Below are 26,527 nucleotides of genomic sequence, written 5' to 3'. Positions count from 1 at the left end.
TAACCTGATTATTATTTTTAGAAACTTAATTAAAATGTTTCTATTTTCCTTGATTGAAGCCACTATTTCAAATAAAAAAAACAACAAAACGAAAACAGTTCACTCTATGAAAATATCTGAGAAAAACATACTTTTTTTCATTATGATAAAAATATTTCACATAAGATTTAATATAAGATTTCAGACGGGTTGGCTCAAAAGATGGACATTTTTGCAGTGTTATTACTGTATAAAGGCATTTTTTTTTTTTTTTTAAAAAAGCGGCAGTCCCAACGATTCAGTTCAAGGTTGGTGTGTGTTAAGACAAGTAGTACATCCCATATGGTCCACTGAATAGTCCTGGGACGGGGAAGGCAGGCCGCGGTCCGTTCAGGGCCCCGTAGAGTGACGGTGTGCCCATGTGCGCACTCATCGGGAAGGGGAAGGCGAAGGCCGGCAGCAGCGGCTTCGCGGCCAGCTTGAACTTCTCCAGCTCGGCCTCCTGCAGTCTCTTGGCCTTTGCCCTGCGGTTCTGAAACCAGATCTTGACCTGGGTCTCTGTGAGGCTGAGGGAGCTGGAGAACTCGGCTCTCTCTGCGATGGAGAGGTACTGTTTCTGACGGAACTTCCTCTCCAGAGAAAGCAGCTGAGAGGTTGTGAAAGGAGTTCTGGGTTTCCTGTTGTTCTTGTGTTTCCGTAGATTACAAGCACTCGGGCTGGGAAGTCCTGGAAGTAAATTTAGAGAGTGTCATTATTGGAATAGAAAAGATGTGATCGATATTGCTTACCTGCATTCACTATAATGACTTTGTTTGCATTGTATGATATGCATGGATAAAATAACATAAAAACAAGGGGAATATCAAACAGAATTAAGACAATGAAGCTGTTATTTGCAGCCGTTTGCAGCAAATCACATCTGAAAGTTAAATGGTGGCTTTTTGCATCGAGTTCTTCATTATTGTGGTACTGTAATAGACCCAGAATATTACTTCATTTTTTATATTTTCCTGCACTGTTCTTCAATTAAACCAAAAGCATACCCATAAAGAGATTTTGGATATACTTTTAGAAAGTTGGGCAGTTTGAAATAGCTTTGGATTGGAAATAAAGACTACCGTACACTCACTTGGAGGGGATGCGTAAGTAGCCTGATACCAGGGACTCGTCTCCTTGTCGCTGAGGTCCCCCGCCTCTGCTTTGGGCCGATTAAGTCCCCTCAGTGACGCACACTCTGTCTCCTCTCCGCGGACGCATCCTGAACCAGGCTCCGGGGAGTGGATGCTCCTGTCCGGCGTCCTGCCTGATATGAGTGATTCCACACTGAAAGGCAGCTCTAAACTTTTGGTTTTACACCTTCGGACAGATGATAGGTCCAGCTCATCAGTCCCTGTGCCACCAGCGGCTCGGTCCTCCGGTGAGGTCTCCTCCGGAGCAGCCGAGGGCGGTGATCCCTGCGCAGGATTCATTACGCACGACTGAGGTGCCATACAAACAGTTTTCCTGCCTCTCTCTCTGATGCTATTTTTTGTGTTTTTCACTCGAGGATATCTGTGTTATTGCCCAGAGTCCTCCAGTGATGCGCAGCTGAGTGGTAAACTTAAGTTTTTACGCATGGACCTGCCTCTTCTTCAGTAGAGTGCCTTGAGATCCTCTCTCATCTTTCCGCCTGCCTATCAGTCCGTCGATGTGCCCACGTGACTCTGTTGAAACAGTTTCTGATAGGTCAGGCTTGTAATGATGAGTTGCGGTCCATTTCATGCGCTTGTGATGCCCTGACAGATGTAAACCTCCGATCAGAGGCGTGGCGCCGAATTCCGAGTCCTCAAACAGTAATATACCCCCTCACCCCTCATGCCCCTCTGCCCCCTCTGTCCCTTTGTACAGGGTTTTTGTTGTGGCTCCTCTCCGGGCGTGGACCGCTGCATCAGCACCATCTTCCCTCCCACTGCTGATGCACTGGCATCAGAGGGGATTATTTATGCACACTTAAACATTGCATGATTACATCAGTGATTGCGTGGACATATTTAATTTGCAGAAACGTTTTTGTTAGATTTGAATACAGCCTGGAATGCTTAATATATTGTTTCATATTGACAATATATATATATTTTTTAAATTACATATTTATGTAATTTTCTCCAAGTTTGATTATCGAAAAATTAGCTGTGTTGGGTTCTGTTATTTACGTTAGGAAATGTAATTCATATGTGGACCACACCTTACCATAAGCTTCTCAAAACTCTTTGCCTAAATACCTAACTATAACTTTAAAGCTGCACTGATTAATATTTACATTAACAGTGGCTCAAATTGTATCATTAAAGGTTCATGTAACAAAGAACATTATTATCATCCACCTTAGTACTTCCTCTCAGCTTTGTGTGGCATTTTAATATCTTTTAATTAATTGTTTTGGTTTACAGACTCAACTTCAGTTTATTCACTCACCACTCTCATCCACCTTGTTTTTTTCTTTTAACAGCTGCTCTTAAAAAAATACTACTGCCACAAAATGACCATTTGTACATCAATTGCTCACTGCCTGTTACCTTGAATTTGTGAAGACTTTTTTTTTTTCTCACATGCCTCCATGTCAAAGGGAAAATCCCAAAAAGTGAACATTCTTCATGAACTGAAGTCATTGGGGTCCACGTTTAATAGCAGTAAAACTATGTTAAAACATCCGTTTACAAACACTCACAACTGCAGTCTAAATCAAGTCTGTTACCCAGTTGTTCAGTATTTCCCAAACATGCATTTTTTGCTAAAACCTTACCATATAAAACCTTTTCCGCCAATAAGTAGCCAGCCCTGAATTTATGAAATCGTAATGTTTTAGCAGAAATCCATGTGTTTGGGAAGTACTGAGCATACAACTGGATAAATGGGATTTGGGATTATACTGCAAGAGTTGTTTGAGTTTGTTAACAGATTTTTTGATATAGTGTTGCTCTTGTTCAATGCAGTCTCCATATGCTTCAATTCATTAAGACTGTTCACCTTTTTGGATTCTCTGATCAGTATAGACATACATGAGAAAACAGTAATAGTAAAACTTGAAAAAGTAATTGATATGCAGATGATCATTTTGCAGGTGACGAAATTCTATAAGCTCTAAAACCTTGCTGTAAACTACCTGCCTGGCGCTCAAAATAAGAAAGTAGCTAGTGAATATGTGGAGCATTTAGCAGCCAAAAAGGCAGAAATTTACTTTGGAAAATGGCGCAGACCAAAATAGAGTTAAAAGGAGAGTGAATATTGAACTTGCATTTATCAGGTGAACACAAAAATGGCCAAATGACTACTAATGTTGCTTTGTGTCATCCAGAAGACTAAATTGGCAACTGATTTTTAATACGTTCACCATATCAACTTTTTAAGAAGATATGATAAATGTTGTGTTTACAGCTTGTTACACTGCCCTCAGGTGGCCAAAAAAAGAATGAATGAAAGTTTAATAAAACATGAACCAAAAAACTCAGTCTACAAAAGTTAACTGGTATGAAACCTTTTGTTATGCTCCCAAAACTACAGTGCTGTTACTTGTTGTCGGACTTTGTCTGAGGAGTTGAGCTTTAGAATAATTCAAAGTAGTTTATCACTGTGTTTCATTAAAGCAGCAAGGCAATCCAGCCTGTGATTCACAGTACTTTTTATACTATTAAGAGTTATTATCACTATAAATTTCCATTTTGTGGCGTGTAATCAAATTATCTTCGGCTGTGTATTGCCCATATTTCAACCTATTGTGTTCATTGTCTGTAATCCCTTTGAGAGACAGTAAAACCCCAACTAATGTAGCAGTGGCCGACTGAAGAGGCCCATCCAAATTAGGATTGTTTTGCAGCTCTTCAAATCAAGTCAAATCATTTTCAGTGAAACCCAATATCTGAGATTTTCTCTCTCTTATGGGAACTATTGTAGGGCCTGCAGCAGCACACTGACTGACTGTCTGTAGGACAATTGGTTAAATAGAGTTAACTGTTGCTCTCCCCGAGGTACATTTCTGCTTTGATCCCGCTGCGCCTGGCGCCTGTCTGCTCTCGCTCCCCCTCTCGCTCTGTGTGTGACAGTGATAGATCGCTGGGTAACCGTACAAGCTTTCAATGACTGTAATTTAGTGCCTAACAACATTACATTCTCCTCTACTTACCGTGAATATTACCACTCTCGCTCTCCTCCTGTTTGAAAAGGGATGTAGGGCTGACTGTAATGTTTTGTTTCTCCTCCATTGTTTCATAATGAATGAGTAAATTATATTTCCTCCTTCTCTCTGAGTAGCACGCACATGCCAGAAGAGCCAACAATGAGTGTTTTGGTTTGAAAAATGCATGTCTATATATAGTGCCGTAGCTGTTTTTTTTCTCTAACAAAGTTTCTCTGTCATTTCTACTTCATTTCATTACATATAAACAACATGATTTATTTTGTTCAAAACATTTATGCCAGGTCAGATAAGTGAAAAACTTGATCTGTTGATGACATGAGCTGAGTTGTTGCTAAAGTCATTAGGATTCAACATTTGAGTACCAATATGGATATCTGTACATGCCTGATATACCTGATATGAGACAGAATTGTTAACTCTTTACCCTCCGTTTCCATCCTCAGTCTGACATAGCGTCCACCCTAACTGAGATCTATGGTGGAAGGGGATACGGTTTTTCATAAACAACAAATAAAGACCAACATATCTGAATAACAACAGCCAACATACCTGTTTCCTCTGGAGTTTAAAACTTGTAGCGGAGTGAATTAAGTCAGAATCAGAATTGGGTTTTATTACCAAGTACATTTACACATGCAAAGAATTTAATTTGGTGTTTTGGTGCAAAACAGTGAACATAGAGGAAGTATAAAAGCAGTACCTTTAAATAGAATAAGATATAAGATAAAAATATAAAAGCATTTAAAAAATTTAAAATGAAAAAAAGAATACAAAGAACACAAAAGGTATGTGCAAAAGGTGCAGTGGAGGAAACCACAATGTCAGGCAATATTGAGAAGAAATAATTTAGAACAACCTTGATAGCAACGTCTATCTTGCTCAGGCTTGGACGGCATCTGTTCTTTCATGCCTTCATACCCTCCTGAAAATTGACATTCACATGTCACAGTGCCAGATGATTCAGCCAGCTCGAACTTGGTGGGGTGAGTAGGTCGAAGGTCTGGACACAGGCAATATCTTTACTAAATTGCTTGATAAGCCATCCAATAGTTGATGAGACATTTCACTAAAACAGTGGGCCATTTTAGTTTTTGTCCTCTGGGCCGCATGACTGTCTGCACGAAACTGAATGGCAATCCATCCAACAGTTGTAGAGATATTTCAGTCTTGAAATGTGGTCGAGCGACAGACCTGTCTATCTGTCTCTCTCTCTCACACACATACACACACACTTACATACACTTCTCTGAACCCTGCTGTCTTGCCAAAGTGGAGAAGTGTTTAAGGAGGTAATTGCGGTTTCCAAAAGAGTTTTCCTTTTCGAACCAAACATGTTGAAGCAGGCTTTATATATTTCATTTAAAAAAGACACTCTTTCATGAGAGTTGGCACGACTTACAGCTATGCTAACCAAACTTTGGGGAGGGGGGCCAGAGTCATGTGGGATAAACATTTATGAAACACACAGCGGGGAACTTTGTGGTGAAAGTGTATCGTCTTTAAAAGAGATGGGAGGCCTGCCCGGTGAAGCATAACAGAACATTATCCTGTGTCTGAGTAGACCTGCCAACACTGGTATGTCAAAATGTCAATGTGAGATCACAAACTCTCTTTTCCATGCTGACAATCAATCACACTCTCTATGAATTCTCTTCATCCTCACAGACAGAATGAAGTGTTGATTTCCATACGAACGAGTATCATGTTTAAGATTCGGCCCATGTCATGCAGAGATGTGACCAACTCAGCTTTGCTTGTGTCCTCAAATCAGTCTCTTGTCTTGAAACATTAGTAACACATCAAGTCTCATATCCAAATATCATTCGTGTCCAGGCACAATGTGATACTCAGTTGTGACACGACCACTTTAATGTGGGAAACAAAACATATCTTGACATTTTAATGGTATATCATATTGAGAAAAGAATCAAAGCTACTCTGCCTCGACCTCATTTTATCCAAGTAAAATCTCTACAAATGTAATTTAATTTCGACAGTTCAAAGCGGTGTACCTCGAAGCAAGATTAATGTTAAGCCTAAAGCCAGTTTTCCGTGTCACAAAGGTGGCTCCCTTTTAACTTGCTAACTTGCCATGGCGACTTGTGCTGCTGTGGCTTAGCCTACCATGTCAGGACCGTGCGTACTGTGTTCTGGGTTTTGGCTTGAAATCGCAGCTCCTTTGGAAATGGGAGCGCTAACCAATCTATAAATTATACAGATTCCCAGCTGAGGGAATATGTTATAAATGCAAACCTGTTTGAGCTGTTATGTTACATTAGTAATGCCATCAAATGAAGCCATGCAACTATTGTTGCAAAAAATGTATGTATCATATTGCAGGGTTTTTTTGCCAGAGGAAACTATGGTATATCAATAATGCAAGAATGCCAGAAATCAGAGTAAAAAAAAAAATCTCCATCCATCTATTTATCTATATAGGTCATTCTGATAGGTGGAGTAGGTTATTCTGTCAGGTACACATATCTTCCTCACCAATAGTATTAAACAGTTTGATTACTATTTAAAATGAAATATGGTAATTCCTTCAAAACATTGAAATGTTACCACTTTGAATTATGTTTTTATGTTTTGTCCTGAATTGTTGAACTCTACAGCTATAGAAGACAGATTAGGAAATTGGTTAGTCTATATTCATCATAGAGAATATTCATTTGATAAAATTCACTGCACTTTGACTTGGCCAAAAACTAAAGTATCTTAATTATGGGCACTGTCTGTATACTTAAAGACAGGTCTTTGGTATTAACATTTAAATTTGCAGCATCAAGTTTAAAAGTTTCAGAGCTATAGAGTGTGCAGCTGTCATGGTAGATAGAGCAGATTAGTAAAATAAATATATAATAGCTTGTTAATTAGATATTTACTGCCGTTATTCTTTTCTCATCTGAAGCATCACTATTGTTTTTGCTGTATTTTTAAGAGTCAAGTGATGTGCTTAAGCGCGCACAGAGCCTGAAGAAATAAGCCTGGGTTGAAAGAGCTTGTTGATAGCCATCTTTATTGTACACGTTATCTCTGGTGGGGTTTTTATAGTTTGTCATGCCAGCTAAGGCAAAGAAAGCCTGGCTCTGTTGAACTTGCTTTGTGGTACAGCTCAGAACCTTATCTAGTTTATTTGTGATTAGTCCATTTCCTGCAATCATATGATGATTGTGTCACATGGCAAAATTGGGACACAGTGTGGGCTTTAGTGTGAGCACAGTAAAAAATATTTCTTAAAATTAAATTATAAAGTTATTCTACTGCCTCCATGAGATTTATTGTTGATTTTCAAGACTATTTATTTTGTTAAACTTATTTCTCACGCACCATTTACCACTTATACACAGATCGATGCTTGCAGCCTTCAGACTATAGATTGGCATGACTGACGTGTGTTACATTAATTACTGAAATAATAGATTCTAGCATAAAATGTCTTTTGGCTCCAGCTCTGCTTCACTCAGGCCCAGTCACGCCAGTCATGCCACAGAGGATGTGGAAGGCCTGAGGTCTTCCCAGTAATGTTTCTCCTTATCTGATCTGAGCTTGAAGGGAACTGCAACGACATGTCGGCCTTGATTAGTTGTTTCATCTTTCCTACAGTCGGCACATTGTGTCATTACAGCTGCCATTCAAGGTGGGGTCTCACTTGTCAACTATGAAGAAGGTCAGTGATATGACCTGCTCAGTATTATAACACACTCACATGTTTTTCTCCTTCTTCCAAATTGGACATTTCTCAGTGTGTTGCAGAGTAAAATGTGACAGGTGTTGCTGAGAGTGACTGCAGGACACTTAAATCATCACTACCCTTCAACAAAAGTGCTTTTTAGATATCTGAACTTCTCTTTTTTCAATCTTCACTCAATTGCTGTCATTTTTTGTGTGCATAAGTGCAAAATGTGCACCATTATCCTCATTTGATCATCATATTATGCACATCTCTGCGACAGCACACTTTTCACGCTTCCTTCCTTAACACTTCTGTACTCAGTTGTGGTTGGATGACACATTGTATGGCCCTGATACCAGCTGAAGTGCCAGAAACTAGAGGCAATGACTACCAACACTACATGAATGCTTGTGATTAATGCTGTTTATTGCTGTCCTAATTGATCAAATCGAGGAAAAAAGTTTCTTGTGCATCCTAAAAATAGTTGAAAGTAAAGGGGAGGACTTAAAAAAAAACTCACAGAGAAACTACAGCAGATGTGAATCAAAACTTTCTCTATTAAGTCAGGAAGAGTGGAGTCAACTAGCATTAAACATGAATGTTAATATTGAAGCAGTGCTTTGAATATGTCTAGAGTTGGTATTGCCATGCAGTTGCGACATGCTATAAATTATGTCAGGTGAATCGGATTTGGCTGTTAAAGACGAATCAAGTATTCGTTTCTTTTTTCCATGCTGAGTTTGAATGTTGGAACAAGGTTTAGCAGGACATTCAAGGATGACAATGACATTCAAGTAATATAGTAAATGAGCCAAGTAGCTCTCCTAACTCATGCATGCTAAGTAACGACGGATCGAAAATGTTTTTTGCCGACACTACATATCAAACAATAGCCAGAGATTGTATAATGTTGCTGTAAAGTGTTAGTTTTTCCAAATGGCCACACTTAAAAGTAGGTCATATAGCCTGCAGTCATAAAAAGGAGTGAGACCAGATAACTGAACAAATGGGAATACTGTGTCAATAGACATAATCTCTCCTCAAAGGACTTGATTGTGCTGCGCTTCTTTGTGCAGCAATTAAAACTCAGATTTACATGTTTACAACTTACAATCATTAGTTTGACTGTAAATTTTTCACTAGCATAAGCTGAGGTTGTCTGCTCGAAGCACTCGTGATGATGATATCTCAGTAATTTTCTTCTTTCGGAGGACATACCGGAGACTTATCCAGCAGATGATGCCTGAAACCTTTGTAATTACGTGATGGATTGTTGATTGGTTAAGTGCTTTTCAGTTATCCTTTATATGTTAGCATCAGGGGAAAGCGTTGACAGGCGAGCAAGGAGCGGGTTATTATGCCGCTGTGTGTTTTGTATGTAGGATATTGGGTTTGGTGACAGGAAGGCGCGTTCCACATGGCGTCTGACAGAGACGAGCAGAGTGGTTGGCTGACGGGGATTCTGCAGTGAGTCTTGCACGCAGTGCCAGGTGCTAACAGGTGAACACAGAGATATTGTTGCTGTAGTGTCGCGGTTTGGTTACGGAGGGGAACAAAGGGAACTGGACACCCTCTATGGACCTGGAGCAAGCTGGGGGTTAGGGTGAGCTCAGTGATGGCGCTGACAGCACGGGGGGACTCAGATGGTAGCCTGCACTCTGCGATGATAACGACGATGATGATGATGATGATGATGATGATGGTGTTGAAGAATGACCCACTAACAGAGGCTAGGGATGTCAAATTATCAGAGGCTCTTTATTGTCTGGCAATGATAGCAGATGTAGGCGTCGCTAGTTTGAAGGTGATGACAGCAGCGGAGCAGGGACATCACAGGACTAATGGAAGCAAGAGAAACCTGACACACACACACACTCAACAACACTCACACACTCACACACACACACTCTGAGCTGTAACCCATGCAGTGTCTGAGTCTTGAGATATAGAGAAGCTTAACTGTAAACTACTGAACAAGTCTGAGCGTAACAAAAGCAGCATCCCAGTGGTTCACAGTGGGACACAGAGGACTGGTATGGCCTCACAGCTTTTGTCGCTAGTTTGTGGTCAAATGAATGACAGAAGAATGTCACCACAACATTTAAACTGTATCTTCTCTGTTTCTTATCTGTCTCAGCTCCCCTGTTCCCCCCACAGTGTGTAGATTCACACTAAATTAGATCACACAAATGTCTCAGCATCAGTTTCCCACTTTGCCTGTCAATGAATTGCAGAATGAGGTCAGACCGCAGCACACTGGGAAATACAGTTTGGTGTATAAACCCACTGGAAGCTGAGAGTGGCGCGCTGATTTGTGTCAAGCTGTTTGTGACAGCTGCTGCCGATTGATTGTGTGCAAATTAGGTTAAACATTTCCCAACAATATTACAATTGGCTTCTCCAAAACCACTCAAGTGATGGCAGCTGCACTGCAACATGCTGTGATCATTTAAACTGTGACAAATCACACAGCAGCACCTGTTGGGAGATGACTGGTCCACCGAGACACTCAACTGAAATAAATAACAAAAAATCCTGGCACAATGTACTGGAATACTGCAATATGGCACTATGTATCCTGGAGCTGTATAATGTATAATAACGTTAACAAAATCTGAAATGTTATGCTGTCTGTTGTTCCAGCTTAGTTCAGGATATTGTGACTATGTAAAACCGTATGTCATGTATTATGCCAAACACTGATTTGACCTCTAATTCCACTAATCATTATCAAAAAGAAAATCATAGACTGGATTATAATTTTAACAAAGTCTAAAAAAGTTATGACTGCTAACAAACATTTTAGTTTGCATATGTTAAATATTAAGAATTAATACTGTGAAGTTGGCTGTCTGTTATTCCAACTATGTTAAATATATTGTGATTATGTCTAACAGTGTATAATGTATTGTATCAAACAGTGAATTGACTACTAATCCTACTAAAAAGAAAAAAAAAGAAAAACAGTGATTTAAAGGAACACTTAGGACATTTTAGATTTTAGAAAAAAAAAAAAGTGGAATTACAACCTCCAGATCTGTCATGTGACTTTTTCCCATTGACTTATATTGTGAAAGACATGTCTGTAAATAAGTTGATACGTTTTTTTTTAGAATTTCAGAAGTTCAGAAGAGCAGCACGTAAAAAAAATTTTATACCCCCATTCAAGTTAGTGGAGGTCTAAACCAGAAGTAAACCACTTGACTGATAAAAGTCTCTTGCATGCTCTAGGGTCCCAGTGACATGGAAATGCTGGGCAATTTTATTCCGGGGAACTCAAACTTTTTTTGGCTTCACGTACCACTGAGAAACTGCTTTCAGACAGAACCACACTAGTTGTTTTCACTGTTTCCAGTCTTTGCACTAAGCTAAGAAAAAAGATGAAAAAAAATGCTTTTCCTAAGATGTCAAACTACTCCTGTAATGGTCAGCAGCTAAAAACACCACCTTTTGATGTTTTTGCTTTTTTGTAAATGTCAGTCTAAACAAGTATAAGACTTTAAGTACAAGACAGCTTATCTTAATATCCACCCGAGCAAAAAACAGCCCAGTCACCATAATAAAATGTTGGCAATGTACATTTCTGCAAACCACGGATAAGCCACATTCATATGTTTCAATCATTTCTTTCATATCAACGTTTCTTAAGTGATGTAGTTCTGATTACAAATATATGAGCTAACTTTATCATTGGGAGTTGGAGGGGATGGTGGATGGCATGAAGCTGCAGATCTCTGTTAGAGATCAACAAATGACATGAAAGGATGTTTTTTTACAGAGACATCGGTGACATTTCCAGCCATGATTGTGCCACCAATAACAGGTATTTCAAGCCAAAACACAGTTTTTCCCTACCTATAACCAATTGTTTTTGTGCCTGAACCTAACAACAGCATTGTTGGAACATAAAGAAACAAAAAGCTTCAATACGTTGGTAACATACAGTAATAACCTACAAATGTGGCATATCTGTGGTTTATGTAAACACAAAATGTTTTATTTTAGCGACTGGGTTGAGCAAAACTGCCCATCAAAAACATTTCATTTGACATTCAGGAGAACCTGCAGTGTGTATCAAGTCATATTCAGTATGTAATACTTCCACTTTTATTGTAGATAGCTATTCAGTGAGTGACTTGTTTTATCTCACTCAGTTTCAGAGGGGACTTACCCATATTTTTGATACATATTTCCTCAAAGTTTGTGACTCACACAGACTTTAAAAGATGCTCTGGGCATGACGGCGATGTCAATAAATTATAGTCATTAATTATACCCATGGCTCTGATAATGTTGACCACAGAAGAGCCGAAACTGGAACAAATTAGGGTCACATGACTTGCTCAGGGGGATTTTTGTGCTAGCTCTAGATGGTGGGAATATCCCTTTGCATTCGCTTACCCTCGAACGGATGTCTCAGGCCATCACACGCCTGCCACTTTAAATTAAATGTATTTCAGCTGTCTTGTTCATCTTTCATGTGAATTCAGATTATGCATAAAAATATTGTTTAATTAAATATATTTTTCGGGTTTCTGTGAGAATGTGAGTGTGCGCCTGTGATCTCAGCACAGTGACAACTTGAACAAATACGTTGCGTTGATTCTCCAGAGATTACAATAGATTCCTCGTCGTCTCATGAAGCTCTGAAAGAGATGGGAGGGCACCGCAGGGGCCCCTGAATAAACAACCATTAAATTCTCCCTGCGCCTGTATGAGGAGAACCTTCAGACTTGGGGCCGTGCTTTAAACAAACCAAAATGCCAAACCACAAAGAATTACAATTAAATGTAGGGAAATTGTTTGACTGAGGCAGCCCATCTTACCTTTACTACTTAATCTTTTTTAGATTGGACACTTGGAAAAGAGGCAGATTAGTGGACAGCCGGATAAAGTGAGGACGATGGGTGGAGGGAGAGAAGAGGGGGATGAAGGAGAAGATGAAAGCTTTGTTGTGCTGATGCTTAATGAGCTGGAAAACACAATTGAACTTCTCTGACTGTGGAAATTGCTGTGAGGGCATCGTAAATTAGCGCCAGTGTGGGAGCTAGCCTGCTGACAGAAAAGAGGCTTTGTGTGGTGAGGGCTTCTTCACAGGCCTGCAGCCACTGGGATCCTCACAGTGGTGTCATTGCGCGATCTGTCGCACGACAAGGGGTTCGGCGGTTACTTTCAAACATGGCCGTGTTTGGAACTGTTTGGGGGCATTCATTTGCCGTTCATACTCCGTTTTACCATCTTACCTGTTGATCTGCATTAGCCAAAAAACGTTTGCGACCTCCTGACCTAAAAGTTTTTACATTTCTGTGTCCTGTTACCTGATTCTTATTCCATAAACATGGCGCCCAGACAAAGAACAGACTGACAAAGATACAATGCAAAGGAGAACGAGAGTGAAGAGGAGATGGGTCTCACTCTTTTCTGATATTTAGTGAACTGCAAAGGGTGACTCTTCATTCTGGCTTTGCAGGCTTGGCACATGCCTTCTGTTACTAAGTGGCTTCATATTGAAAGGCTCTGCGGCTACTATTCTCTCTCCCACTGGGTGCCAGCCTCTCTGCCCTGGCAGCTGCTGGGCTTTAGAATAGACCCATAGTTTCCCCTCTGCAGGTGAGCTGCACAGCCAAAACAGGGCCCCTCAAAGGCCCTTTCAGAGACTCAATAGGAAACTGACTTGGGGAGAGAGGAACGGGCACACAATGGCTGCCTTCTCTGGACACAGAGAAGATGGAGATGAGCTATTGGGGTGCTGCTTTAGTGCTGCTTATAGCCATGTCGAGGAGAGGTGATGAGAGAAGAGAGGAGAGGATGAGTTCCCCCTGTTAAGTTTTTTGAAGGCGTGGTTCTTTTTCCTCCGTAATTCTCTGCCACTGCAGAGCAGGGATGTCCTGTCATCCTGTGTCTCTGGTGTAATTGCTGCGCCTTTGAGACCTGATGAAACAAAATGTTTTTTCCATGTCCTGGGGTGACAGGGGTGACACTCGGCTCCTATCCGCACCTCCCCTCTCCCCACCCCCTCCCATCTTAGACCGCTGGAACTCCCTTTAGCTCCGGTAAAACTCTTCCCATGCAGGCAGGAAAGAATGCACCTCCCTCTGCTCCCTCTCACCTCCTTTTCATAGTTTGCTTTTTAACTTTTATTAGCAACAGCTTTCACTGACATATGATGAGTTGGCAACGGAGAGATGAGGCAAGGGGGGGGGGGGGGGGGGGGGGGGGGGGGGGGGAGAGAGGGGTTTAGAAGTGGGGTGGGATAGAGAGGAGCGATGAAGAAAGGGAAAGGATGTTTATCCTTTCCCTTTTTTGTTAGTGCAGCATGTCCATGTCTATCTGTCAAAATATAGAACAAAAACAGAAATACAATTTGGCAACCTGGATCTCTCAATATTCTTTACTATAGTTTATTGCCTCAATAATCATATGGTGAGTAAATTCTTCCTGTATCATGGTTATCTATAATTCTTTTGACCCATCTGAGACCTTAACAGTCTATACATTTACTCTGTGCTTTGGTCACGAAAACTCTACGCAAATCTTAGGGGAAAAATCAAAATGAGGAAGAACTATGGACATCAGACCCTGGCTTGTTCAAACGTTGTACAACCCTTTTGTTTATTTTGCATGAATTATTATTGTTCGGCCTCTTTGGTGTAAATAAAGTTTTGGAAAAAAAAAAGAACTTGTCAGTTGCGTAGACTGAGTAAGAAGAAGACTGAAATATATAGACTATATTACTTCTAATATATCCTCTATTCATGTGTTTAGAAATATTAGTGCAGTTTATAACTGATTTAAAGTTATTTCAGAACAATCAATGTGTTCTCTAAAATGTCTAAATTGAATAAAAAATGATCAAAATCAGTTAGAATATGCAGTCTTGTGGTTTAAAACATACATTTTGAAAATATCAGAAATGGTATCAACATCCTTAATAACCTCCAAAAGCAGCATAAAATGTAAAAATTGGCCAAGCAGTTGCTGATGTACTGTTAATATATATAATTAATATAATAATAATAATTATTATATAATAATTAGAATATATATATATACAGTATATATGTGTGTGTGTGTGTGTGTTATTATTAAATAATTGTTGTGAAACACCTCACTTGCAAAAATCTTTTTAATCAGTTGTCAATAATCAATATTTAGCTATATTCTATGCATATTTTACTTTTTCGTATTCTTCATTTTTTTCCTGAGACAGCTCTCTTAGCATGGACACCAGTTTTCAAGCATAATTTCTCTCCACAAAAATATTGCGGCTTGGGGGCACGGATCAGGCACAGACACACCTGTTTGTCCAAATGAGGCTGCCATAGAGGTAGGGAGCTGACTGCTTGCGCATGCGCAAAACGTGTGAAAATGATCAATTGGTTGTGTCGCGTGATTATTACGTCACTTGCTGTGTCGCGGGATTGTTTACGTCACATGCAGGCGGGAGAAGCCGGTGTTTTGAAGAGGCATGGCGGAGGCAGAGAGGACGTTTCATACGAAAACTTCAAAAGTTTGGGAGCACTTCACGTTATGCAAAACAAGGAAGTGTGTTAACTGCGAAATATGCAAAAGTGACACGGCATGGCACGCGAGCACGACGGTTGATGGTGGATGATGCAGCACCTAAAACGAAAGCGAAAGTGAGGAGGAGGAGAGCTTAATAGCAGGGTAAGTCTCAACGAAAAACGATGCACGCTCAGTTTTAAAGTAAGGAAACGTATGTTGTAAAAGCTGTCAGCATTCAGCTTTTGAATTGTTCCATATTTTTGAGTTTGTAGTTATTTATTTTTATGATGTAAGATTATTTTGATGGCTTAGAGATGTTCAAACAACCGCATTGTTTATGCACTGCACTTTTTGCACTGTTGTCAATGACAATCTGATTTTGAGCAAAGTGATGGGAGAAAAAAAAGTTTGTTTTATTACTATGTCTATTTTTATTTGTTAAAAATCGATTCATGGAAAAAATAATCGACCGATTAATTGCAACTATATAATAGTTTAACTTTCTTCGAAATTTGTATTTTGAGAAAGTGACAGCCCAATCTAGGAATAAAATATTAATACTAAAACATAAACACTAAATTGCTGTGACTTAATAGCATGAGCATTGATAAAATCTTTTTTTTGTTCCCTCGTCAATTTTTGTTTAGTGATTTGATTTAATTTATTCCATTATTATTATTATTAGTTGTCTTTTTCTTTTTTCTATTATAGCATTTTCTTCGGTAATTTCACACATTTATGATGGCATCACTCGATTCTATGACTGTGGTTTTGCCTGTGTATATGTTTGTGTATGGGTGCATGTGTCAGAGGATGCGGCTAGTGACCTCATCTGTACATTGATCTGTACTTTTCTTAATTTTTTAAAAAAATACATTTTTATTTATTTTATTTTATTACGTTTTATATTGCATATTATGTACTTTAAAAAAATCTCTATATATTTAGTTTTTCTTTTTTCAGTGTCATTTACTTATTCTTATTTATTTATTTACCCACTCACTTTTTTTTTCTTTTTTTTTTCTTTCCTCTATTTATTTTATTAGTGTTTGAGCCTTAATGTTTCTGTCTTATGAAACTTAGATTGTATTGTAGAGTTGTAAACTTCTTGGTATCACATGACCTGTCAGGTGACCCATTCATGCTATTTATGGGGTGTGTCTCTGTACTTTGTCATGTCTGAAGAAGGGTCTAATGCCCAAAACGTCACACGTGTGGAGGTATTCCAATACATTTTCATGGGAGCACTATTGTGTGGACTTAATTTATTATTTCATATCTATTTTTCTTGGTCCAGCACCAAGTTTTTATCACTTTTTTATGTGTGCGCTGCTTGAACTTTTGTGTTTAAGAATACTTCAGTCAATTTTCTATCAAAATGAATGTAGGGGATTTTAATTTTTACCCGTATTACCCACCCCTGCTTCAAAATACAGAAATATTTCCATGGCATATTCTTTTGTTATTGTTTACATTTAACATGAGATTTTAATTACACAGTCGTCTGAGAGATTACGGAGCCTTTAGCTAATGGAATTAAGTTGGGTAAGAAGATGCTATCAGTCTCTGTCTCATTTTTCCTCTCTTCTCTCTCCCTCCTTCCTTCAACCCCTCTAATCAGTTCCACTCTGTTATTGCTGGCCCCGGGCTGTTTACCTCTTTTTTAAACTGCTTTCACAAGCATGACACCAAAGCCTCCTTAAATGTCTATTAGAGCCTTTGGACGCGCAGTCGCTTTGCGGCTGACCTTTCAGCAGTTGTTGCCATCATTATGGAATCAGTGCTCGCTGATCTGACGTTTCTCTCACCTTCTTAAACCAGGAATAGTTTTTTCCTTCTGAAGTGAGTCGACCACTTTTGAAAGGTTAAGTGGTGAGTGGGAGCTCTCACGACAGCGCAGAGAGCTGAGCAGACAGACAGACTGTGACCACAGCCCTGCAGGACATAAAATGCTATGAAATCCAGGACAGACAGTTTAACATAAGTTCCGAGGACAGACATGCTCTTGAATGCACCACTCTTCTTGTACTATTTGCTCTGAGGTTTTGAGAAGGAAGAAGCATTTTCTGCAGTCAGAGCAGCTGGGAGTGATTTAGCAACATTAGTAATTCTGGCAAGCGTCTTTCCTCAGGGATAAGTTCTTAGGGCTATGTAAACCATAATGTAATAGTAACCCTCTTTAGTGAGAATCATCTTCTGTTGGCCTGTTTGGAGAGGACATAGTGGGCATCATTATTGTTTTAGTTTAATTTGCAAAGATCACTGTGACTTTTGAGTTTAATCTCCCTGTCTCTATGTTGAAATGCCTGAATACTTGCTAAAGTACAGTACAATGCAGTGCATGAAGTCGACAGTGCGCTGCCGATCAACCAGCGTGCTGTTTGTATTATTGAGCAAAATTCACATTATTGCTTACGTGAACAGCAAAAAAACCTCCAGCTTTTTGCCTGCAGGCCAATATAGCACATCTGTAACTATTAACTTTGGTCTGTGCACCTCTCAATGCAAAACTTGATTTCTGACTTTCATTACATCATTTTACCAAAAGAGAGGAGATTAAATATTACTCTCAGTCTCAGATCTTATGTCTTCACCCAGACCACGATCAAAATTCTCTTCTCCGAACCAGTTACTGACAAAAATGTGATGAAACACCACTGACATTCTCGTGCGTTATTAACTTCCATTTGTTATGCTTTTTTAACATGTTGTATTATTTAAGAGCTTGAAAAAGGTTGCTTAAACATCTAATTAAATTAAAAGTAATCAGAGCAACAAGTCAATGATTATGTCACCAAACAGCAAAATCACCTCTGTGAGAAATTTCAAACCAGAAATCCCTTTTAACATAATATGTGTGGTTTTCATTTGGCACTGCCTAAGTAGTATAAGGGAGTAAAGACATAGCACTTGCATTAACATTAAATTCTACCTATTAATCTTAAATTTATAAATGCCTCTCTATAAATGCCTTTAATCTAACTTCCATAATCTTTTTTCTCTTAATAAGAAATATGATCTAAATTTCACAAACGAACTGTAAACAGCACGTTCTCATTCTCAGGGCGCAAACATACAGCTGCTTTTTCACACCCCTTGGCGTGTGATATGAACCCCAAAGGCAGCTTTTGGCATCTTCATGAGACGCGGCGGGCTTTCAGCCAACTCCAGTGTAAACACATCTGTGGTAATACTTGATGTCGTGAGCAACTGATGTTGTATAAAGAGTGAGAAAGTCAGTTTAGGGTGGTAGAGAGGGGAGGTGGATGGGTCAAACAAAACCGGACCTTCAGCCAGGAGACAGCAGTTCATGTTCCACGTGAAACCAAAAGCCATTGTTGAGGTTTTTTTTAAATAAAGTAACACAATAAAGAGGTCTGGACTTTAATGGTTAGCTGTTAGGATTCAGAGAAACTGAGGCAAGCATCAACATCACTGTTATTTAAGTTTAGTTTGACAGAAAACTAATAAGCATGGCATTCAAAATACTTATTTTTAGTTTTGTCCTTTAACGCAAATTAAATACAGCAGTAAGTCGCGGCAGCAAGTTATCACATATTAGTGGTGGCAAGCCCTTTCCCTTGATGCTGTGTCTGTCTTTACTCTGCTGTTGTCTGCGTCCTGCAGGTATATAATTATGGTTTGAAAAGGTTGGAGCCAGACTTTCCATGGGCAGCGTGGGAACAAAGCAGGTCTCTGGGATGTGAGGTCAGGGAGCGTGGTGGCCGCACTGCAGCTACAAACTACAGAGATAGACATCTAGGGACAGTCATCGTCCTCAAATGAAAGTCTGTCAGTGGAGTCGATTCAGAGGTCTGACTCACATCCTCTGACTGTGCCCAGGATAGTTTAAGTGGCACTGAATGATGTGCAAAGAGCAACTTTGCAGTCTTGCATGAATGAGGGTTGTTATAGTGGCTACAGTTGATGAAATGATGCATTGCATGTAACAGGATTCTTCAAATCCAATTGCAATTTGTCATTTTAATACACTGCGGTTACTGAATTGAAGCACACACAAAAAGTTATACAAAGGGGCATATAGACACTTTAGGTATATTAAATATTGACAGATGCACTGCTTGATAAATGGCTGCATTTTATAAGATGGATGAGACATCTACTGTACTGTATATCTTAAAATAAATATTGCTACATAATTTAATGTGGTTATCTAATATAATCAAAAATAATGATTACATTAGAGTCTTTTATCTGGTGTTGTGTAGGTGTTTAGCATAATGTTTAGTGGATACATGATTAGGTTTATTCACTAATTTCATCATGGTTCTGCTTATCATTGGACCTCTCTCCCACAACTTTAATAGCTTAGGAAAGCTTTGAGACAGTGTGTTGATGCTGGGAATTCCTTTATATGACACTCCAGATTTTTAATCTTAAATTGCTGAAAAATCTTCATTTTTTAAAAAGATTTGCTGTAAAATTAGTCCCTCTATGACAGGAATCATCATTGCTGTAATACCAGGTCTGCAGTGCTCCGATTAGTTGTGGATAAATGATGAAGACCAAAGATTAACTAATTGTTTTAACTGAATCCACTGGGTTTCACATTCTTTGTCACCAGGGTGTCTGTAATTATTCCTTGACTGTGTACAAAGAAGCCATTTGTTTCTGAAATATGAAGATGCACAAAAAGGAGGCAGAAATCATTCAGATACAGTTTAAAAAAATCTCCATTCTTATAGGCCTGACTTGTTAATTCTAACCATAAAGGAGTTTATGAACCTCAAAAGACAAAAGTTTTGCCAACAGACCATATCCATCAGTACTGAGAAAAAAGCTGAAAGTAGAGGGAGGAAAGTAAAAAGTTTCATCTGCCGACATAACTGCACAGAGCGGGCACATGTTTTTTTAATAAGGATGAAAGCGCGGCGCTCTTGTAACTGGATCTCTCTGTAGCAGGCAGCTTTCCATCAAGGAACAGCAGGATCCTCTCTTTAACCCAGGAGCATCAGGACAGATGAGACGGTGACACGCAAACACACACAGAGACACTAATTCAGAGCGTGACAGACACCGTGAGTATTTCTGTGATGTTTGGGATACAGTGTGAATATGAGGGGAAGGGGCAGCAGTTTTAAGAACATCTGTAACACCTGCACTCACTGTTAACACCTGTACGTAGTCTTGCTCCTCTCTGTCGTCATGACGGTATTTCGCAGGATGTGCTCCCTGCTGAGAGCATCAAGCTGATGGCTCTGTGATGTATTCTTTGGTGGCGGGGGTCAGAGGTTAAAGGTTAGGGGTACTCCAGCTGGCAGCCAGGGCCGCAGTGGACTCCAGTGAGGAGGCATTCAGTGGCTGGAGCAGGAGGGGGAGAGCGCGAGACAGAAGTTGTTTCTCTTTATGTTTTTTTTTTTTATGTACTCCACCCTCCAGACCCCCCACCTCTCCGGCATAAACCAACACTGTTCTCAGATGTTAGAAAAAGCTAAAAAAAAAACAAAACACCAAAAACCCCGAACGATATGGAGCACTGTATATCTCTTAAAAAAAACTGCTACAATAAAGATTTTTATATTAACAATGAATGATGTGAGTGCAGCCACTCCAGATCCCATCAGTCATGACACGTGCTAATACCAAGACCAGACCAGAGTCTCACTCTGCCCAACGCACCAACTGTAAAATGTGAAACATGCAAACCATAGGCACTCCTCAAATTGATCTGAAAGATCCATATTCCCATAAAAACACCCACAGAAAACAAGTCCAGAGTCCTCTTTGTCCAGAACTGAGACAGAGCAAAACTGCAGTTGAGTCTGAGAGTTGAGAGTGAGACTTAAAAAAGGTGGTCTTGATCAATCTCGAGCACTGATTAAGTGCATGTTTAAATAGGCATCTTTCGCCATATCAACGTAAATGTGATCATATTTTATGTTGTGTTTCAGCTGCCCCCCTAAGTGGCCAAAAAATCAGTCATTGCAGGTTTAAGTTTTGGAGGAAAACTGAACAGCATCTGTGAAACCACTGTGAGCGTGTCCATAATCTCTGCAGTTACCTTGTTTATCCTTTAGAGGGCAGATCTCTTAATTAATGAGCCACATTTGCCAAGTGTTGGCATGATGTGTGTTTCATTTAAGAGAGTTTTCCAAAACATTAGTTCTCCTCGAGTGGAAAATGTGTTTAATGAGAAACGTCCAAAACACAGTAAATAGCCATTAAACTTACTTTAACAGCTCCCACATGTTTACTGAGTTTATGAGGGGTGTGATTGAGGCAGGATGAGGGTGTACGGTATGTGCATGTGTGTGTGTGTGTGAGAGAGAGAGAGCATCTGAGCTTTTCCTCTCATTATTGTGTCCATAATATAATATTTCCATGGCTGATATACACTGTCAAAACAGTGTAATGGCTCTGTGTCAGCTCAGGCAGCTAGCGTCGTTAATGGCCGTCTTTCACACAGATACTCAGATCAGCTTTTCAGCCTGGCACAAAGGTCGACCATATTCCTGTGCGTCTCCTCTCAGACAGACAAAGAGCTTCCCAGTCTCCTGTCATCAGTTACATAACAGACGGAGGGGAAAGTTCCTCTTTCTGCCTGTCTCCTGTGTAGCTCTGCAGCTCCTGGTCCGCCTCCTCTCGTCTGCCTCGGCTGTCATCAGAGCCATTGTTGCTGGAAAACTGTCTCAGGCATTACCTGTGGAGCCATAGTCAGGTGGCTCCGGGCCCCAGACTGACTGGCTCATTGCTCCCCCTTATTTCACCCCCTAAAGTCCCACCTGTTCATTGAGGAGACATTTTATTAAACATGTTAAAGGCAGCATCAAAATCTGACGTGCCTGCATGTAACTGTGGAGCAGATGGCTTCACTAAGTCTTTCTGTGGCCGCTTCATAAGTCTGACAGCTTCCCCCCGTCATCGCAACATTTCATGTTCGCCTCCACTCTTCCATGGAGGTCCTTCCCCCAACCCTGTAATTGGTGAGGTTAAACTCCACAGTGAGATGTCTAATGTGTGTTTAATGGGTGCTGGTGAAGCATCAATTAAGTTAATTGTAGATCATTGAGTTAATTTTAGTTATTTAGAAAACCCCAGCTTTCCTAAATGTTGTGAGGGTGGGGAGGGGGGGGGGGTATGACGGAAGACTGTGAGTAAAGACAGAGCGGCGGTTAGCCTCAAATACAGCCCTGCGCTCCGGGACGACCTTTATGAGATTTACTGATAGCAGTGACAGTGATGATGAGGTTTTGGTGCTGATGATTGTTTTAGTGTGGAAGGATGACTTTTTCCTTTCATATGAGGCGTACAATATGTTTATTGTCACGCTTCAAGCAGTACGTGTTAAGGTTTAGTGTGGAGTCTGGTGTCTCCAGCTGATTGTTTTCTATTTGTCTTCTAACCAGTAGAGAACTCTTGATAAAGACGCCACTTTAAGTCAAGTAGAAACATGACGGCTGCATTCCTCGCAGTCTTCGCAGTAATAAGCTGTTATTGGTTTGAGACAGAGCCAGGACATCAGATCCTGCAATTAAAGTTACAATTTGAAGAAAGTGCTGTCACCAGTAGCTATGACATATTAATCTGCAATATTTGACTACATATTGTGTACGTCTGTCATACTGTGCAAACTCATGCACAGAAATGTGAGGCAAACTGAAGCCAAGATTGTTCATTTTAAAATGGGAATTTAGTCAAATATTCATTTTAGTGGTTTCCACCATAAAGTGCTGCAAGCTGCAACATTTGGAGCATGTTTTCTATCCCCAATTCACGAGCATAAATCACAACTTAATGCTGCACTTAAATAGTTACAGACAGGCAATTTATTCCTGGCTCGCTCCTCGCATTTTGTGCAATAACAGCGTGTGACTCTGTGTGTGTGTGTGTGTGTGTTTCACAGTTTATTGGCAGCGATCATTACCTGCTGACAGCTCGTTCTGGGTCTTTATTGTTGCCGTTTTATTTTCTAAAATCATTCACATGATACACGTGCACATCGAACCAGCGCACACACCTAACCAACAGCGTGATACAAGCAGGAGAACGCAGTGTGATGGGAAGAAGAAGGAAACATGTTTTGCACTTGGCAGATCAAACCAAACTTCTAGAGGTGTCAGGGCGCAATCTGTACATACAATATATAAAGATTAAATTATTCTCACATCACCTGCAGCCAATTTTAAAGCAGAGAAGCTGAGGGGGTTATAAGAGCCTCATTAAGAAATACTTCACCATATCTAATGCTTTTTTTTGCCTCAAGCCTTGATAACTATGCTACATTAACGTCTTCATCACCAAAGGAAGGTAAATATAAACTTGCAGTGACACATGGGCCATATATCATCCCAGTGGGATACAATAACCTAAGCCTATATATAGTTTTTCACATATCAGCATGTCAAAGTGATAAACTTTGTGTTAATTTATTGGCTTATTGGCAGTTTATTGGTGTTTTTATTGTATAACCATTGCTTTTCTTTGAGCCTGTAGAGACAAATGTATGTGTAAATGACTTCAAAATGAAACAAGGATTTAGCATTTTGGGAAAACACTTGTTTTCTTGCTAAGACTTGGATGAGAACATATATACTCTCATATCTGTATGGTCAAATTAATGCTACGCCAGCATTGTCTTGTTGTCTAAGCTTTAAGAAATGTGGAAACCGCTGGCCTGGGTCTGGCTTTTTGTTGGCTTTTGGTCAATGTCAGGCTGGTTGTGAGCATCTTACGCACTAGTTCTTGCGGTGTGTCCTGCATTGTTGGCACTAGTCGGCCCTTGTTGACAACATCCAGCATGTTGAACTGCCGTTGGAGACAGCGAAGCCCATCAGTGAATTTAATCACTCTGATTGGCAGTTCAGGTCCGTGCACTAGAGGGACGCTTACGAATGCAAAAATGTTTCATAATTGTTTGTGTTATTGTTTAACCAGCAAACAGTAAATATCCTTTGTTCTTGTGTGTTGTTAATGTGCAAACTGGATAACTAGCATCTTGAATGTGTTCTGTTGGTCTTCTGGTTTCACTTTTTGAATGAGGAATTCAAACTACCGCCCCCTGCTGCTGTGGAGAGTTGTTTCCTCTCACGCAGGTCCTGAATGTACGTGTTAGTTGTTTGTTAGTTGTAGTCTGTGTTGTGTGTTCAACTACTTCCTTATGGCCGAGACACGGGGGATGTGAGGCAGTGCAGCAGTTGGCCTTTGTTGCCATTGATGTCAGGTTGTCTGGACAGTAGACAGTGGGCTGTGGTGGAATCAAAGATTCAGGAGAAAGATTGTTGACTTCAGCATGTTGGCATCGCCAGATTTAAAACGCCTCTGAATGCATAGAATTGAAAGTTCACACACAGACTCTTACCTGTGTTGCTTTGAGAAACTAACCTTTCTACTAAAAGCCCTACCGCCTTTAAACTTTCCGTCACTTCATCAGCTCAGTGAAGTGACCTAGACACAATTCACGCTGATGACGAGTATCTCATTTACTCAGCCAACCAGAGGCTTGTTAGACCACAGAGTAGTATGTTTTCCTGGAAGCCTGTGGGACCATCACATGTTCGGGGAGCAGAGTCCTGTGGTTAATTTCTGTCGGTAGCTGACGGGCCGCTGGGCTTCACATGAAAGCGCTTTCACTGATGTGTGCGGGACACAGAGGGTGGATTGGTAAGACCTTCAGCACACTTTATCCATCAAACCTCACTTTCAAGGCTGGGAGCAGCGGGATGTCTTCTCCCGGGGTTGTGGTTTCTGGGAGACCGACAGAGCATTTCCATAATGGCTCACATTATACTCCTAAATGTCAGTTTAACAGCCAGAGTACAGTGTGTTTGTCACCAGGAGGAATCTGGCCATGAACTTATTTAACGGAATAGATTGACATTTCCAAAATACACTCAGCTGAATCAGTTTTAGTGAAAAAGTGTATAAGTATGTTTCCTAAAATATGTAATGGACTGTTTGTTATTATGACAGGGGACAGGGGTGGTGTGAAAGGGAAGGCACTTCAAATACATTTTTAAGCCCTAGAGAAGGAGTTATGTCTATTTTTTTGCCTTAGGGGAGGTACATGCAATTTTCAAATGTTGTATATTGTATTTATCTCAGAATCCCCAAATCTGCAATTAGGTTTGAAAAGCATGTTTTGTTTTTTTTTTCTTTTTTAAATGCCAAAATTACACTATGTATCATAGCAAGATACTGTGAAAACAGATGTTATCATCAGATTTTCACATTTCTGACAATCCTACAGCACATATGTGTGTTTCATGCGTACATCAAGAAACAAAATCACTTTAAAAATGTCACCAAAAAGAAACCAGTTGCAGTGACCAGATTGTGTAAAAAAATAATTATGTGCTCCTGTATACATGATCATTAATCCTCGGGACACTGCTACTGCTGTTGTGTATGTTAATGTTTATTTTGGAAAATGTTCATTATATGCACATGCAGCTCAGTGTTTCCCACAGAATAAGAGTGTATGTGTGTGTGTTGAGCAAACTTTTCTTTTTTTTTAATGCATGTGTGTCCCTGCGTATAATTCTTTGCTTCCTCTCTAAATTGAACCATGAACACAGCCCAGGCAGAGCTCTCAATGAATCCTTTTGTTTCTCCTCAGCATCAGTTTGTGACTTACAGGGTGGATAATTGATCTGTCGATCAGTTCACAGCTGATCAGATCCATGGATGAGACAGGCAGCTGCTGCGAGTGAATGCAAACATTTGTGTGTGTGTGTGTGTATTTCAGCAGTACTCTTAATGAACCGTCCAGCTCCAAAAACCAAAATTCTGTTTGTGTCGGCAGATGTTTTAATCATGGCAGAACGCCACGAATCAGTGAATGTGTGGGAAACCCTGCCGTTAATGCCTAATGAGTGCATGCTGTGGTGTGATGTGTGTGTGTGTGTGTGTGTGCATGTGTGTGTGAGTGATGTATAAGGTTATGAAATTTTGTTGGTTTTGTGTGGATGTCATGCATTCATACTCTCCTGAATTGTACACACAGCTTGTGTGATAATGTAATTTTAAGAAGGATTTGTATTTTGCTTAAGAAATAAGCTGTTTGTTTGGGTGATAACCCTCACGTCTGTGCTGTTTGGCTGATACAGTAACTCTATACTTGTGGTGTGAGTATGATAAAATATGGTTGTTTGTGGTGGAGGGAGGGGTCATGCATTTTAGCCCTGTCACTCAGGGGAACTCAAAGAAAAATATCCGGTGAGGGTCACAATAAA

General features: G+C 40.1%; 1 protein-coding gene across 1 annotated transcript; it reads right to left on the bottom strand.

Moving 5' to 3' along the window:
* Window positions 1-116: 116 nt before the first annotated feature.
* On the bottom strand, window positions 117-1,561 carry msx3 (muscle segment homeobox 3). The gene is made up of 2 exons (XM_042502197.1): window positions 1,109-1,561; window positions 117-705 (listed from the first exon to the last, which is right to left on the bottom strand). Exons 1-2 carry the CDS (start codon window positions 1,467-1,469, stop codon window positions 299-301), a joined length of 768 nt encoding a protein of 255 aa, XP_042358131.1. The 5' UTR covers window positions 1,470-1,561; the 3' UTR covers window positions 117-298.
* Window positions 1,562-26,527: the final 24,966 nt, after the last annotated feature.

Source organism: Plectropomus leopardus, chromosome 15, assembly GCF_008729295.1.
Source record: "Plectropomus leopardus isolate mb chromosome 15, YSFRI_Pleo_2.0, whole genome shotgun sequence".
In the NCBI taxonomy this organism is placed as follows: domain Eukaryota; kingdom Metazoa; phylum Chordata; class Actinopteri; order Perciformes; family Serranidae; genus Plectropomus; species Plectropomus leopardus.
The sequence above is the reverse complement of the archived record's forward strand: the minus strand, read 5'-3'. Positions and strand labels throughout refer to the sequence as shown.

Coding starts and splice junctions, on each gene's coding strand:
- msx3 (XM_042502197.1), bottom strand. CDS start 1,469: ATGGCACCTCAGTCGTGCGTAATGAATCCTGCGCAGGGATCACCGCCC. Junction 706..1,108: donor TACTTACGCATCCCCTCCAA/GTGAGTGTACGG, acceptor ATTTACTTCCAG/GACTTCCCAGCCCGAGTGCT.